Source organism: Papilio polytes, unplaced genomic scaffold (assembly GCF_000836215.1).
Source record: "Papilio polytes unplaced genomic scaffold, Ppol_1.0 DF823691.1, whole genome shotgun sequence".
Lineage (NCBI taxonomy): Eukaryota > Metazoa > Arthropoda > Insecta > Lepidoptera > Papilionidae > Papilio > Papilio polytes.
This window is the reverse complement of record NW_013525513.1, coordinates 3,819,372-3,834,357: the sequence shown is the minus strand read 5'-3', so window position 1 is coordinate 3,834,357 and position 14,986 is coordinate 3,819,372. Positions and strand designations below refer to the sequence as shown.

Here is a 14,986-nt window from a genome sequence, read left to right as displayed (position 1 = left end):
CCCGACAGCGCAGACAGCCCCGACACCGACAATGAACTGCACTGTATTAACACTGAAATGGTCAAATACAAGTTTGCTGTCTCTATAGGGTACGTAGTGTTAAGAACAAAATTCTAGATTATCGGCATAAACGTCAGGTTCCTAGCTGACAGCTGTCAATTTCACTAGGAGAATGGATCTTGGCGCGTATCCTGAGTCCTGACGAGAAATGTTGCTCTGAGTGTAAAGCGACAGTATCAATTAAATAAGTTGTCTAAAAGTAGCTATGTTTTTACATTTAAAAAATTATAATAATCTTCTAAGGGAATCCATTATTTTAAAATTTTGTTGCTGTAATAATAGATATCTCGTATAAAGTAAAGATCGTATAATTTTTATAAAGGTTAACACTATCGTTAAATAAAGTGAAATTTCTTTGAAAAATCAGTTTGTAATATAATATCAGTGTAACCATTTATAACAAATATAAATTTATGGTTGAACGATCTATGCTTTACAGTACTTTGATCTGTATTCTATCTAATTTCTTTTGGCAACTCAGTAACTAAGTTTGTAGAAGCCAAGTTTTTTCTTTCCAGAACATTCATGTTTAACAAAGAAAATGTATTAAAAGATTGTGTGATCACAAACAAGTTGCCGGTGGACCAAGAGAAATCCTCGGATACACCCAAAAAGAAAACTAATAAAATCAGAGTGTTAAAGAAGCCGGAGGAGTTGCCCAAATGTACAGTGAAAAAAGAACAACTGGAGGCAAAAGATAAAGGACCCCTCAGATTAGAGGCGAAAGTACTTTATTATCAATCGCCTTCGCTAATTTATTTATCACTTGTCCATCAACAGCAGACATTCAACACCTTATTTGAGAATATACAAAAATACTATTCAAAAAAAAAGGCTCAGAATAAGAACAACTGGAAAGTCGGAGACAAGTGTTGTACTATGTGCCGACAGTCGCAGACGTGGCGACGCGCTACTGTACTGGACGTGCAAGGCGACGACGCTAAAGTATTTTACTCCGACTTCGCTTGCGTCGAAACAGTCCCTATTAACACTTTGAGGGAATTAACTCAGGAGTTCTCTGCTATCGGTTACGCTGCTATGAAGTGCCATCTCTCCGGCGTTGTGTCCGCGGACGGCGAGGACTGGCCTTCACTCACCAAGGAGTATTTAAAGGAATTACTCGATGCATACAAAAGAGTATTCATAACGAAAATGGGCAACTTCAAAGATATGAGTATGCCGATAGAGATGTGGGTGTACCACACTATACAGGGCAGCGCGCTCGAGCCCAACACCTCGGAGTGGCGTTGCCTCAACAACAAGATTGTTGAACAAGGATTGGCGATACCTGATAAATCTCAACAGGTAAGCCTTTGTCTAGAAAATGTTTCTTAAATAAGACAAATCCTATGTCTAGATGATCTAGACTAAATGTTTCCTATTAGCTATTTGTTAATAGGTTGTAATGACAACTTTCAGTCCTTTTAGATAGCAAACTATATGAATATATGTAATTCCCAATCTATACCAATATTATAAAGATTTGAATTTTTGTATGTATTGAAATAACTCTAAAACTACTGAACCGATTTCAATAATTCTTGCACCATTTAAAAGCTAAATTATCCGTGAGTAGAATAGGCCATTTTTTTCTCCTCTTAATACCACGTGAAGGACGCTTCCTTATAATTTATTAATATTTTTAATCACTATTTTATTTTTAGGTCGAGACACCTAACGATAAGGACAAATCGGACGACAATATGTTGTCGTTCCTTAACGTTAAAGGCTCCGTAGAAGAATGGCTGCAACTGGAACCCATGCCTACGAAACCTCTTTGCATCGACCCGTCTGACAACGAGCGATCTAACGCATCCTCACCTGAATGCGAAATTAACTTCGCTGATGATAAAGCAAACAAAGCTAACACCGTCTTCATATCTAACTGGATGCCTCCGGAACCACCTCAAAACAAAGAATTCGTCGGTGTGCCAACGTAAGATATTTTATATTTAAACGAAAGTATTTTTTTGGTAATAATAGGGAATATTTTTTTCAAACGATTCTACTTGTTATAAAACAACCAGAAAAAAAAATTGACGCGAAAATATTCAAACATTGAGCTAAAAATAATAAAATAAAATTACGACCATTTTCGAGCGACTAAAACGCGACCAGAGTTGACATGAGACAATTGACGTCAATCGTCTTATTCCATTCATAACATACGCTGAGATGTCACTTCGATGTAAAAACAAAAAAGTATCTCAAGGTCAAAAAATCAACAATCGATTCATTTTTATTATTCCTGGTACAAAAAAAAATTGTTACAATTTGGCGTCATATGTATATTGCCTATTGTAAATTGATCACTTTAGTTATAGATTTTGTAATATTCTGATCTATCGACGACAAAAAATTTTGTATATAATGCAATTCATGTCAATATTCCCCAACTTTGCTAAACATCATTAATACTTAATTACATAACATCTTAGAAAACAGTAATTTACATGGCGTTATTTCCACAGGTATGTAGATAATGATGGCATCATATATCTCCATGAAGTCTCACAGCAAGAAACATTAGAAATGATACAAAAAGCATTGGATGTTCGCTTCAATAAGCCCGATCATAAAGCAAAATACGCGTCGTGGTCAGTCGGCGAGCCTTGCGTCGCCATGTACTACCTGGACGACAAGTTTTACAGAGGCCGTGTCTTAGAAGTTAACAAAGAAGATTCAACATGTTTAGTGCATTACATCGATTATGGAAACGATGAAACTTGCAGCTTCTCCAACCTAAGGAAAAGTATCGCTCTCTATCAACTACCCACACAAGCGCTTAAATGTGTACTAACCCGCATTGAGCCCGTCGACAAATTCTGGGACAGACAAACTTTGGACTACATGCACAAATCGATCGTGGAAAAGAAATGCTTTATAAAAATAACAGGAAATCCAATTGATGGCATTTATCCTATCGAATTAACGTGCAATAAATTATTGTTTAACGATCATTTGGTCGAATTTGAAATGGCGAAGTATAGTGATGGATCGAAAGCGGTAATAAGGAGATTCGCTCCTATCGACAACCAACAGTTCGAACTAGATGAAACCGCCACGATCGAATCGGATTCTGCCCCGGATTATATTATCGAAGAGGATGATATTGAATCCGCCAACGACTCCTATTGTATGGAATCTTTGCAGGGCAAAGATTGGAATTTGTTAATACAGGAGGAAAAAGATAAAAAGATGCTTTCGGGAAAATTTTTATCTTTTAAAAAGAACGTGATTGATAGTGATGATAATTTCATTTGTAACATCACGGTGATAAATGACTTTAAATGTTTCGAATTGTTTATATTGCACGATGAAGCAATTATAAAAGAATACGAGGATATGTTTGAAAAGCTGCAAGAGATTGCGAGCGATATGCCGCCTTTGAACGGAATATTCGAGAACAAAGCTTGCCTTGCTATTTTCAACGAAGACGGCCAGTGGTACAGAGCCTCCATACTCCAGTACAGCAATGATACTAATCAAATTAAAATTAGATATGTTGACTACGGTAATATAGAACTCGTTACGTTGGCTGACGTGAGAGAGATCAACGAGAAATTCATTGATTTGCCACCGTTGACGGTAACGGCTACTTTGCACGACGTGCAAGTAAATCCAGCAATCGAAACTAGTGTTATTGCGGAGGAATATAAAAATACGTTCTTAGATAAAGGACCATTTAATGTTAAAGTTATTGATAATGTAAACGACATTCCTTCGGTGGAGTTGAGAAATGAAAAATCAGAATTAGTTTATAAGGACCTTATTGAAAATAATATTTTCTTACGTTCTAGTGATGAGTGACTGGCCTTAGCTGCCTATGTTAAAATTTGCATATATTATGCTATTATCGTTATGACAGAATTTAATTTCGTTATTTGTTATCTTTAAGGCTGATTTTTTGTTCTATATCTGAGATATCTTTGTAGCAATGAATACAAAAAATTAAAATTACAAAAGTAGTAGTTTTTGTACCAACTTTCTTCCTTACGGGGCCTTGCACGCGGCAAGTTGATTTTTGCGGATACAGATAGAGTAAAAGTCAATATAGACAATGATTTATTATTATAGTGTAGAAATCCTAAAAGAATTCCGGTTTTTGTTTCGGACAAATTGCAACTAGTCGTAGCGGGGCTCCACTGCCTTTGGCAATTTTCATTGGCATCACTAACGCCGTGCAACCATGATCTAAAAAAAAAATAATTGTTAAACAGCATTTGCTCTAGATTCCAAAAACAAAAAACATGTTCTCACGGAGCCGCTTTCTATGCCTTGGTATAACTAAATAACAAAGACATAATAATAGTTATTTATTTTAAGCCTATTCATAGCTAATGTAGTTGTTGATCATTTAACAATCAAACTAAATAATAACAGAATAGAATCTGTTCCGTGAGACCTAGTTGAAAAAGAAAACTAAATGGTCTTATGTCCCCACCTGGAACTGACCTCTCCAAGTTCACATTCTCGATATTGTAAAGCCCAGCTCTTGAAAGTATTTTGTGCACAGAGAAATCAGTGCTTGATCCGGGGTCGACAGACGCCACATCTACACCTACGCCAACGACATTTTTGTAACTAGTTACTATCCATTCGGCCACTTCGGCACTCAGACCTAAAAATTAAAATACACAGTACATATGTATAGATGGGTTATGATGTAGTCCACAGATTTCAAATAATTAGAATTAATCAACAACAAACTAATGTACCTGGGAAATTCAGCCCTCCGTTATTTATTCCCAAATATCTCTTCTTATCCCAAGAAAATTTGCTCCAACCAAATTTAAATATAATTATACATGGCCTGCCCAGGTTGTCGTTCAGCATGTAATCCAAGTGGTGCTTGTAGAGAACGAAATTTGGGTCATCATTAACCTTGGAAGCTATGTCTACAATTATAACTGAAAACAAAACAATTACTACTTCGGATTTGGAAATCGTGTAATCCTAAGAAACAGCACATTCTCAGAAATACTAGGGTATATAATAATAGTGAATAGATTTTTTTCCTATCAGAAATCGATATTAACCTTAGGAATTATTTAGGTATTTGAATCGCTTTAATAAAAGTAGCAAACTTACGTGGTACTATGAGTTTATTGAGTGGGATCTGTCCAACTTGTAGACCCTGGACCGCAAAATGATAAGGAGCATCAATATGCGTACCACCATGCTCGCCAGCGGTAAAGTCGTTTGAAGCGTACCTGTAACCCACATAGCATTAAAACTACGGTACATATTACGACTACTTCAGAAGTTGTCTCCTTATCCATGGATTTACTCTTTCTATTTCGTACGTCGTTGCGTCTACTGCCGTTCTGGTATGGTCGTGTGTAAAGCGTGCTAAGAATCCAGACTTTTTCGACAGACGAAAATTAGGTATTCGTTTAATTATGACATCACTAGCTTTCGCCCGCGACTCCATCCGCGTGGAATTTAAAAAAAATAAGTGGCCTATGTGTTCTTCCCGACTATCTTCTACTTCTATGCCAAATTTCATCGAGATCCTCTTAGCAGTTTAGGCTACTAACCTTAACAAACATCCATAAATCCATCTAAACTACACATTTATACAATTAGTAAGATTGTCGACTAAACTGTTCTGTTGCTGGATTACTTTGACTAAACTGCAACATGCCTGATCGATTGAGATAGAGACCTCTTTTTTTTTCACCATTGAGTATTTAAATATTTCTCTGAGCACTATCAGTATAAATAGTAAGTGCACAATTAGAATTTTGGTTCATTCACTTTGAGCAAACAAGCAAGAGTCGAACAATGATAATAGACGATAACATTGGCCAGAGGTCAAATTAACACATTTGAAATAAATAAGTATGTACATAATAATTTTATATCAACCAGCCTTAGAATCAACCTTATGTTTTTTTTTATTGTATCTATAAATTAGATATTTATTCTGCTTATTTGTTAACTTTAGCTTTCCAGAGAAGACGAAGAAACAGATATGGTTTGAAAGATTATGTATGAAAAGTACCATCTCTAAAAATAGATGCGCGTGTACGGTTTAAATTTTTCCGTTTTCATTAAAATAAACATAGAGCATCTTCATCTCGATCCCCATCTTACGCATGTAATTAAATAAAAAAGGCAGTTCTCATTTAATCACAACTTAAGAGATGGAGAAACTGTACAGGCTGGTGCTCAATTGCGATTTACCGTGCAAATTATTTAGGACATTATTCTGGATTTCTCAATGCAATTAATGGTGAAAAAAAAATTAAATTACAGAACGGTGCTGGTAGCTTACCATGAGCCATCACGTTGAAACATTGCTGTTTTCTTTGTAAATTTAAACTCTTCACTACCAAGCCAATAAATTGTTTGATTATCAAATGGATATGTTAAATCGATAAATTCGTAATCTCCACTAAATAAAACTTCATTTAATCTTTTATCCGCCAATGTACAACCAAGTAACAAAAACCACAAAGCCGCGAGTGTTAGGTAATCCATAATTAAGCAAAACGTTTCTGTTTGTCGTATCTTAGCTTCGATGAAATATAAATAGAGAAAGCGACAAACACAAAAAACAAAGCTAAATACTGTTCTCGTGATTATATACTTATATGATATATATATGATTATATATATATGCGTCGCCAGCCGTTGGTCTAGGGGGGAGTCACCCAATTGTCAAGGGGGAGGGACAGGCCGATGATCAAGGGGGGCTAGTGGTAAACATTTTTCGTATGAATTCTCTTCATACATGCTTATCATAATGTGATACAATGTTATGATGAACATCTTAGAAGTAGTTTTTGAGTTGTCTATGTGAGTTTCTAGTTTAATTATTACATATATTTTACAACTTTCGAATTTCTAGTAACTCGCTAATTAATTAAGAACTTAATTAGTAGCCTTCATATTTTTAAAGGCCATATACTATACAACGTGTTTGCCAAAAACAGCCACTCATCGATTTAAGCTTTCGGCTACAATATTATGATATTAGTAAGATAATGTTTTCAATAAAATGATTAATGATAATAAAATTTTAAGCAAAAATTTTACTGGGTGCAGTATCATGTCCACTGCTTTTGCTTCTGTAGTGTTAACTGTCAATGAAATTATGTCACTGTCAACTGCCAATAATGTACGTTTTTGGTTTTTGTGCCTGGTGCTTGTAAACAACGTTACTGTATAATAAAAATATTATTTAAAATACCTATTGCATTTTGAATTATATGTCGATGAAGAGAACTCGTAACGATGCTGTTAAAGCGGCTGTTGCTTCCTACTTAGAACGACGAAATTATCCTGTAAGTATTTTGTCATGTGTTATATATATCAATAACTCTATTAATGGATATTTCATCGAAATAATTATTGCAGGACATTGAAATATTTAATAATAGCAATTCCACAAGTCGCAGTGCTGAAGAAATGGCAGTCGCCACTATTGTTCAATGTGAATCAAGTCGAGCAAACTCCATCCTCTTTTCTTGCATTAATAATGATTCCGCTCAATATGATGTACAATATACAAAGTAAGATACATTTTTTTCACCTTAAAATCTTCATCGTTTCATTTAATTTTAATGCTGATGTACTTAATTTATGTTAATTATTTCAGACTGTTTAATTACATTAAAGAAATAAAGATAGAGACAGTAAAAAATGAATTGCTTAGTTTATTAGCACCATTACTATGTCATCTTTATTTGGAAATGCTTCGTGGAGGGCATGGCGGGGCCGCACAAATGTTTCTCAAGAGGCACATAGCAACATTGCCACAAAAAGATCTGTCATATCACCAACCTATTGATGGAAACTTACCATCAGCATTATACAGACCAAATAGCTTAGAACAACTGTTTAACTCTTTGCAAAATGGTACAATTGACAATGAAACTCCAGAAAAGGATTATATGAACCAACTGTTAGATGATATTGGTACAGTATATACATTACAGGAAATAGAATCAAGACCTACTATAGCAGCTTTCAGGTAAAGCACGTTTTTGTAAGTTTTATAAATTTAATCAAACCTTTTTTTATCAACAACTACTAGCTATGAGAATTACTTAAAAACCATTAGGCTTATTTCTTTTTATTTTTTATAAAAGTATGTATTTACCAAACTTTTTTTTACATGTTTATTGTTTTATAGGTCTTGTAAATATGATATTTATCTATCACAAGATTCTCTAAACATGTTGAAGGCGTATTTAGCAAAACATGGTCATGTGTTGTTAATACAAGTTTTGCAAACTTGGTTCCACATTGACATGAACAATGATTCAAATAAAAAGAATTCTGTAAGTATCTTTTTATTCAAACAAAATATGAATTCTTTTCCACAATCATTATATTTTTTTCTTATTAACATTTTTCAGGAAGATGATGAATCTCACAATGAAGATGTCAATTCACATACAGTGAATAATGATGAAAAGCCAATGGATAAAAACGGTATTTGATACATATAATAATGAATTAATACTATTAATATTTATTATAATGAAGTTTTTATTAAGATCAACCTTAATAAATAATTTGGAAAAAAAAAACTTTTTCTAATCTGAATACCAACAATAATATAAAACAGATCAATAAATATCAAGACAATTTTATTTATTTGCCTTTAATCTTTTTAGATATATTTTCAAAATGCAATGGTCATGCAGAATGTCAGAATGTGGATAAAGATCTCAGAGAACTGCAGGATGCAATAAAAGGTGTTAGAGAATCTATGGCACCACTGAAATTATATAAAATAGCTGCACCAGATACTCAGTAAGTAACATTTGTTATTTTGATACACTCAAATATGATGATTTAGTGACAATCTTGCTTGTTTCTGCCTTTGTAATGAAAAAAAATGTATTAATAATTTTAATTTTTAAATGTTGTTCCTGTGATCCATTGTTCCAGCTTAGTGTGTGCTAAGACGGATGCAAGCTGCAACCTGCTGTGCGGTGGGTTTAGCAATTCGGAGATCAGGTTATGGGAGCTTGGACAAAACAATGCTAAGCGCAGGATTAACCGTAACATATCAGAGATAGAGCTCGCCTGCCATGTGCCCTCTGAACCTGAAGCGCCAGATGATAGCACCTTGTAAATATATGCATCTCTTTTATTTTTTTAAGTAAAAAGAGGAACATTGACATAATTACGTCTATGGTTTCACAATTTTAGCCAGATAGGTACAGGGTTGCCACTACGAGGACATTCTGGCCCAGTGCAAGCAGTTAGCATTTTAGCAAGAGAACAACTTGTTTTGTCTGCATCACATGACAATACTATGAGAGCCTGGAGACTTTCGGATTACTCTTGCGCTTCTATATATAGGTAAATTGAATTTGGTTGTTATTAACAGGTTTATTTTCCTAAACATATTATTTTGATTGATTAACGCATTTTGATTTATTTCAGAGGTCACAATTATCCCATATGGTGCATGGATGTGTCGAAAAATGGTTTATTCATTGTTACCGGGTCGAACGATAAAACGGCGAAATTATGGTCCCTCGATAGGACGTTCCCTGTTCGTGTATTCGTTGGACATATGTCAGATGTCACGGTTCGTTACAAATGTAATATTAATATATATATAACAATCTTTGGCAATGATTCAAGCTACAAGATTGTCATTATCCGACTTGGGAAGGACCAAGTTCTTCACTATAGGGTGAGTTATTGTTGTCAGTGCGTGAAGTTCCACCCGAACGAGGCGTACATGGCGAGCGGCGGCGCGGACCGCAGCGTGCGGCTGTGGGCGGTGTGCGACGCGCGGCTCGTGCGCGTGCTGTGCGGACACCGCGCCGCCGTGCGCGCGCTCGCCTTCGCGCCCGCCGGCACGCACCTCGCCAGCGCAGGTCAACAAACTAATACTCTGTATCCATTGCATATTGACTTAAATGACTTAAAGTGCGACTGATGATGACACAATTGACCAAAAACCAACGAATAGTCTAAAAGCAATTAGTTATCCTTTAATATTTGAATAAATGTGCACAGGTTTTAGTTAAGTCATCGAATTTTAACTTACCATCACTTATGTTAATAAATTAAATGGCTTATATGTTTCTAGGTGATGATAAAAAGATTAAAGTTTGGGATCTAGCTGCTTGCACATGTGTACAAGAACATCGGGGGCACCATGGTAAAATAACATCATTGGACTGGTCAGCAGTGGGCAAAGCGAGTCTCACCAATAGGATTGTGTTAGACCCCAGCAATACTTCTGTTGATAATTCTCTCTTATGCTCAGCTGGAATGGACGGAGTTGTGAAGATTGCATGGGATAGCCATTCTAAAAACAAGTAAGATGTTTCAAAATGTTTTCTCATATTTTAGCCTATAGGTTCATGATAGAAAAGACAAAAAATCATTAACATTTTTATTAATAAAAATGTTACATTAACTCAAATTCAATTTCTTTCCGATACACAAATTACTACTACATTAAAAATAAATAACAATAAGACAGACTGAAAAGAAAAAAGAACTTATTCTCTTATATTTTTTCTCATTCGTTCTAATAGAAATAATGGCTTGCATTGAGTTTACTTGGTAAACTTAACTTCATCATAATTCTAAACCAAACACAAGCTAAAAAAAAATATCTGAAGCATTTGGTACATTGGATTAAGTGAAGAGTTATTAAATGGTATAGTTTTGTTGAAATAAATGTATTTGTTTCAGGCAAGCAACTAGTCCAGATATGCTGACCACGACCTACAATACAAAATGCTCCTATTTAGTTGATGTACAAGTACACCCAGAGTGGCTTGTTGCCATCGGAACTAATAGATAAATACTTATAATAATGTTTACATACATAATAAAAGAATAGTATCAATAACTTGTTTTCTTCCCAAAAACAATAACACAGTGAATTTTAAATACACCATGATTTATAATTGATTCAGATGTTTTAACAAGCAATGTATATAAACTTTCCCTTTTATATTAGTATATGAAATAAGATAAAATCAAGATTTCTTAAAAAAGTTCATTAATGTTTGTTGTTTTCCCGATTTAGGAGGTGAAATCTTTTTCTTTGCATGTTTAACTTCATTTTTCTTCTGTTTCGGTGAAGTTTCTAGTTTAATTTTTTGAACATGTTTTGTTGCAACATTTTCTTTACTTATTTCTTCCTCATTTTCTGAACAACTTTCATATACTTCTTCCTTCTTTGTTAAGATATATCCATCTTCACTAGTGTATGTTTTGTCAACAAGCTTTCTTCTCTTTTTAGGATTGAGGATACCTGATGTAATTTTGATTGTATCAATAGTTGGAGTGGGAGGTATTTCATCATCAGATTCATTCTGTACCTCTGTTTGGTCTTCATTCACAAATGGATCATTATCAACTTCATTCTCACTCTCACTATCAGATTGTACAACAATTCTCTTCCTTTTTTTGTCAACTGTCATATTTTTCTTAATATCAGGTGATGTTTTCACTTTACTAGAATTATCTTTTTTATGGTATTTGTTAGTGGTTATATTGTTTTCAACAGCTTTTTGTACTTGTTTATCTTTTGAATCTGCTTGTACATCAGACATTACAATATCTTCAGATGTGTTTTCTTCTTTTATTTCTGTTTTTGGCTTATCTTTTGCAGTGTTTAATTCCATTTTTCTCTCCTCCGTCACATTTTTATTACTAGAATTCTCATTTGCCTTACTAAAGAACCCTGCAATACCCTTTTGTTTTATGCTAACATTGTTTACCTTTTGTTTGCTTGTTGTACTCTTTTTTGGAGAACAATTTTCACTCTTTATATTGTTAGCTAACTTTGTTTCAGAAGGCCTAGCTTCAACTTTTTTTGTCTCCGGTTCCTTAGATGATTTTTGTATATCATTTTCCTTTTTAATTTTCTTCTGGACAGTATGTGTATTGTTTTCAACATTTAATAAAATATCTTGACTGTTAGATTTGAGAGTTCCTATTTCATCTGCTGTCCGCTTTATGCAATTATTGTTTTTTATGATTCCAGTACATAAAATCAAGTCATCTAATTTATTAGTAGCTAATAAAGACGCATTATCAAGAATGGAACTGCCTTTGGCAACACTGTATATGTGTGCGTAAAATATTGTCTTGAAATCCTTCTTAAACGGTTCCAGTTCAGCTTCAGTGCACACTGCTGTTCTAGCTGAATTCTTACTGTTGAGACCAGACACTATATAACTAACTGTAAGATCAGCTTTAGGTTTTTTCTGGCGCATGTCATCAACAAACTGTTGCAACAACATTTTACTTTCGTTTACATGAATACAAAGTTCTTTGCTTAGAGAAATATACGTTACTAGTTTTTCTTCGTCTAGTATCATATCTTGTAACGTATTTAGATTTGCCATTATGTTTTCTCCTAGAAGCACATTAGATATTCTTAAAAGAGCGTACTATTAAAAAAGGCGTTTGAAAATTTTAGCGCATATATTTGACACTGACAAACAAATATTTGACATTGACATATTAATCATGACTTAAAGTTTGTTTTCTCATTTTCTAAAGAAACTCTAAACTCCCAACTCTACGAGGAACCCAGTTGTTTTTATTAATTTTTATATCTTAAAGTGGCAAGCAGCCACATGAATTCGCTAAAATGGCGAACGACCACTGCCCATAGACATCCTCGATCACAGAGTCGTTGGCTATCTTTGTTTAATCTTTGTCGTGACATTTCTAGGAAATAAAAATAAAATAATATGTTTGACGTTTATGGTTTATGAGAACTTTGCTACTTTAAGCAAACTTTAACTTTATTTTACTTTTGCTTTGGATTTACATCTAGTTTTATTGGCAATACTTGTAATTAGATTAAGAAATTTATAATTGCCAATCAAGTAAAAGATTGTTTACGTTCGATTCAGCAAATACATCCGTAAGTATTATTACAAACATCTATTTTGGTACATTACATCATTTGAACTTGTAAAAGAAATATTTTAAATGCATAGTTTTATGAATTTGTTTCATCAGGGTACGGGAAGGGTTAATACACTTGCCAGAGAAGTTACTGAGCAACGTTTGAGTATATTAATATTGACTTAGAGGCAAAAATGCCAGGGTAAGCAACTCTCGAATATTGGGAGTGGTCCACTAAAATGGATTCTTAAAACCCACTGCCATATGTTCACAAATCATGTAATAAATAGTTATTAATATCACAATTCATGTAACTACAGCTCTAATAAAGTTATCTAAACTTTAACTAACTTTTGAGTACATAACCAGCCTCATAGTTTATTGAAATGTGTCAAAAAAAATGAAAAACAATCTTTCAAAGAATAGTTCAATATATGGGAGGTCAATTTGCTTGTTTGCAACATGAATCACATTCATGTGATTGATAATGATGTCATTCAAGGAAAAATACAGGATACAATGTACTTGTGAGGATAAAAATATGTGTGAATTATCCCTATTTTATTTAATATCACAAAGATTAGTAGTCAAAAATGACCATATACAATATTTGGGTAAAAGAAAATTAGCTGTTCTATAAAACTAAAAAAAAATTTCAGATAAAAGTTATGATGATAAAGAGAGACAACTTAATATTGTTTTCATAGGTTGCATGTTGCAATTCATATATTGCATTTAAGTAAAACTTAGTAGTAGCTAGTAGAAAAAAATGTCAACAATTGGTAGTTATTAACATAGTACTGCAACATTTAACTGGAAATCACTTTCTTATACTTACATGCTCATTAGCTCATATATTTAATTTAACACTTCTTTTGTTCACTGTTATTTTTGTACATCATCCTTTCAAACTTATATTTTCACCAAAGAAGGCACAAAACAAATTTACCTAATTTTCATTGACTGTTCCAAGATGATGGTAAAAAAGTTCAAACCATGTTTATTTTTCTGGTTTTAAAGCAAAAAAAAATATTACCTTAGAAGTGATCAATTTAAAACTTTGTATGCTTTACTTATGACATCTCAATAGGCAGTTGATTTTGTTTTATTTTAAGATTCTCATGTTAATTGAAAAGAAACTAATTGAAACATTTACCCATTGTTGGTTCCTATTAGATTCTTTCACAACTAAAAATTTTTGTATGCTATAAACATGTTCCAATTTAACATCACATAATATTAGTCTAGTAACACATATATTTTTTTATTAATATTTTCTTATTTATTCCTTTTAGAATTGCTACCATGTCTTTAGACAATATGTTTTGCACCCGTTGTGGGGATGGCTTTGAGACCAATGAAAAGATTGTCAATTCTAATGGAGAGCTTTGGCATACTAACTGTTTTGTGTAAGTACTTATTTGTTAAGAAACAAAAAAATTGATTAGAATTCATGTTGAGAACTTATTGGTATATTTTAACTATTGTACCTATTTTTCCACAAAATGTATGATTTCACAGATGTGCGCAATGCTTTCGTGTATTTCCCGAGGGTGTATTTTATGAATTCGAAGGTCGTAAATACTGCGAACGAGATTTCCAAGTGCTATTCGCCCCTTGTTGTGGCAAATGTGGTATGTATTAAAATTATTATATACTTCTAATAGTTTCAAAATTAACTATACAATTTTCCAAAACATAGGTCTATATTAGGTTGTATGTATAGGTGAGTTTGTGATCGGGCGTGTGATAAAGGCGATGAATGCGAACTGGCACCCGGCGTGCTTCCGGTGCGAGGAGTGCAGCGCGGAGCTGGCGGACGCCGGGTTCATCAAGAACGCCGGCCGCGCGCTCTGCCACGCCTGCAACGCGCGCCTCAAGGCTGACGGCCTGCAGAACTACATGTGCCACAAGTGCCAGTCGGTACCACAATCACTGTTCCTACTATCACGATTATTAAATCTCTCAAATATTTACTACTAAATATTACCAGTACCAGTTTTAGCACTAATTAACCTAATTTTAACAACCTTGGCGAGATTTCTACGCCTCTGGAGGGGATAAGTAA

At 34.0% G+C, this 14,986-nt stretch overlaps 5 protein-coding genes across 7 annotated transcripts in view; 3 read left to right on the top strand and 2 right to left on the bottom strand.

Annotated features, from left to right (window-relative positions):
- LOC106104065 overlaps positions 1–4,025 on the top strand; it is a 12,387-nt gene extending 8,362 nt beyond the window's left edge. The window contains exons 18-21 of the mRNA XM_013284003.1: positions 1–89; positions 579–1,365; positions 1,725–1,996; positions 2,532–4,025. Coding sequence (XP_013139457.1) covers positions 1–89; positions 579–1,365; positions 1,725–1,996; positions 2,532–3,870 — 2,487 coding nt within the window. The 3' untranslated portion in view covers positions 3,871–4,025. The remainder of the gene's footprint in view (positions 90–578; positions 1,366–1,724; positions 1,997–2,531) is intronic.
- Positions 4,026–4,108: 83 nt separating this feature from the next.
- Positions 4,109–6,674, bottom strand: LOC106104244 (kynurenine formamidase-like). Its single transcript, XM_013284226.1, has 5 exons — positions 6,341–6,674; positions 5,152–5,273; positions 4,779–4,970; positions 4,505–4,681; positions 4,109–4,254 (listed from the first exon to the last, which is right to left on the bottom strand). The coding sequence occupies exons 1-5, from the start codon at positions 6,544–6,546 to the stop codon at positions 4,148–4,150; spliced, it is 804 nt and encodes a 267-aa protein (XP_013139680.1). The 5' UTR covers positions 6,547–6,674; the 3' UTR covers positions 4,109–4,147.
- A 508-nt stretch (positions 6,675–7,182) lies between these two features.
- Positions 7,183–10,897, top strand: LOC106104258 (TAF5-like RNA polymerase II p300/CBP-associated factor-associated factor 65 kDa subunit 5L). Of its 2 annotated transcripts, XM_013284251.1 has the most exons (12): positions 7,185–7,352; positions 7,426–7,580; positions 7,667–8,041; positions 8,204–8,351; positions 8,430–8,505; positions 8,691–8,829; positions 8,968–9,150; positions 9,232–9,384; positions 9,469–9,616; positions 9,743–9,911; positions 10,127–10,358; positions 10,741–10,897. In XM_013284251.1, exons 1-12 carry the CDS (start codon positions 7,278–7,280, stop codon positions 10,850–10,852), a joined length of 1,965 nt encoding a protein of 654 aa, XP_013139705.1. In that variant the 5' UTR covers positions 7,185–7,277; the 3' UTR covers positions 10,853–10,897. The 2 variants fall into 2 exon arrangements, with proteins under 2 accessions (XP_013139706.1, XP_013139705.1); XM_013284252.1 differs by lacking the exon at positions 10,741–10,897 and having other exon boundaries at positions 7,183–7,352; positions 9,469–9,629; positions 10,127–10,199.
- A 110-nt stretch (positions 10,898–11,007) lies between these two features.
- LOC106104259 (DNA polymerase delta subunit 3-like) lies at positions 11,008–12,523 on the bottom strand. The gene has a single exon (XM_013284253.1). It carries the CDS (start codon positions 12,405–12,407, stop codon positions 11,031–11,033), a length of 1,377 nt encoding a protein of 458 aa, XP_013139707.1. The 5' UTR covers positions 12,408–12,523; the 3' UTR covers positions 11,008–11,030.
- Positions 12,524–12,751: 228 nt separating this feature from the next.
- LOC106104260 (LIM and senescent cell antigen-like-containing domain protein 2) lies at positions 12,752–14,980 on the top strand. 2 transcript variants are annotated; one of them, XM_013284255.1, is made up of 5 exons: positions 12,752–12,934; positions 13,033–13,120; positions 14,214–14,327; positions 14,440–14,552; positions 14,645–14,980. In XM_013284255.1, the coding sequence occupies exons 2-5, from the start codon at positions 13,113–13,115 to the stop codon at positions 14,899–14,901; spliced, it is 492 nt and encodes a 163-aa protein (XP_013139709.1). In that variant the 5' UTR covers positions 12,752–12,934; positions 13,033–13,112; the 3' UTR covers positions 14,902–14,980. The 2 variants fall into 2 exon arrangements, with proteins under 2 accessions (XP_013139709.1, XP_013139710.1); XM_013284256.1 differs by lacking the exon at positions 13,033–13,120 and having other exon boundaries at positions 12,753–12,934.
- The last annotated feature ends 6 nt before the right edge of the window (positions 14,981–14,986 follow it).

What these genes read in the sequence shown, in the direction of transcription:
- LOC106104244 (XM_013284226.1), bottom strand. Translation starts at nt 6,546, where the DNA reads ATGGATTACCTAACACTCGCGGCTTTGTGGTTTTTGTTACTTGGTTGT. An exon ending in CAATAAACTCATAGTACCAC is followed by an intron (nt 4,971 to 5,151) that starts GTAAGTTTGCTA and finishes TTTTGTTTTCAG; the next exon opens with TTATAATTGTAGACATAGCT. An exon ending in CTTGGAGAGGTCAGTTCCAG is followed by an intron (nt 4,255 to 4,504) that starts GTGGGGACATAA and finishes TTTTTTTTTTAG; the next exon opens with ATCATGGTTGCACGGCGTTA.
- LOC106104258 (XM_013284251.1), top strand. Translation starts at nt 7,278, where the DNA reads ATGTCGATGAAGAGAACTCGTAACGATGCTGTTAAAGCGGCTGTTGCT. An exon ending in TATGATGTACAATATACAAA is followed by an intron (nt 7,581 to 7,666) that starts GTAAGATACATT and finishes TAATTATTTCAG; the next exon opens with ACTGTTTAATTACATTAAAG. An exon ending in GACATATGTCAGATGTCACG is followed by an intron (nt 9,617 to 9,742) that starts GTTCGTTACAAA and finishes TATTGTTGTCAG; the next exon opens with TGCGTGAAGTTCCACCCGAA.
- LOC106104259 (XM_013284253.1), bottom strand. Translation starts at nt 12,407, where the DNA reads ATGGCAAATCTAAATACGTTACAAGATATGATACTAGACGAAGAAAAA.
- LOC106104260 (XM_013284255.1), top strand. An exon ending in TGGCATACTAACTGTTTTGT is followed by an intron (nt 14,328 to 14,439) that starts GTAAGTACTTAT and finishes ATGATTTCACAG; the next exon opens with ATGTGCGCAATGCTTTCGTG. An exon ending in CCCTTGTTGTGGCAAATGTG is followed by an intron (nt 14,553 to 14,644) that starts GTATGTATTAAA and finishes TTGTATGTATAG; the next exon opens with GTGAGTTTGTGATCGGGCGT.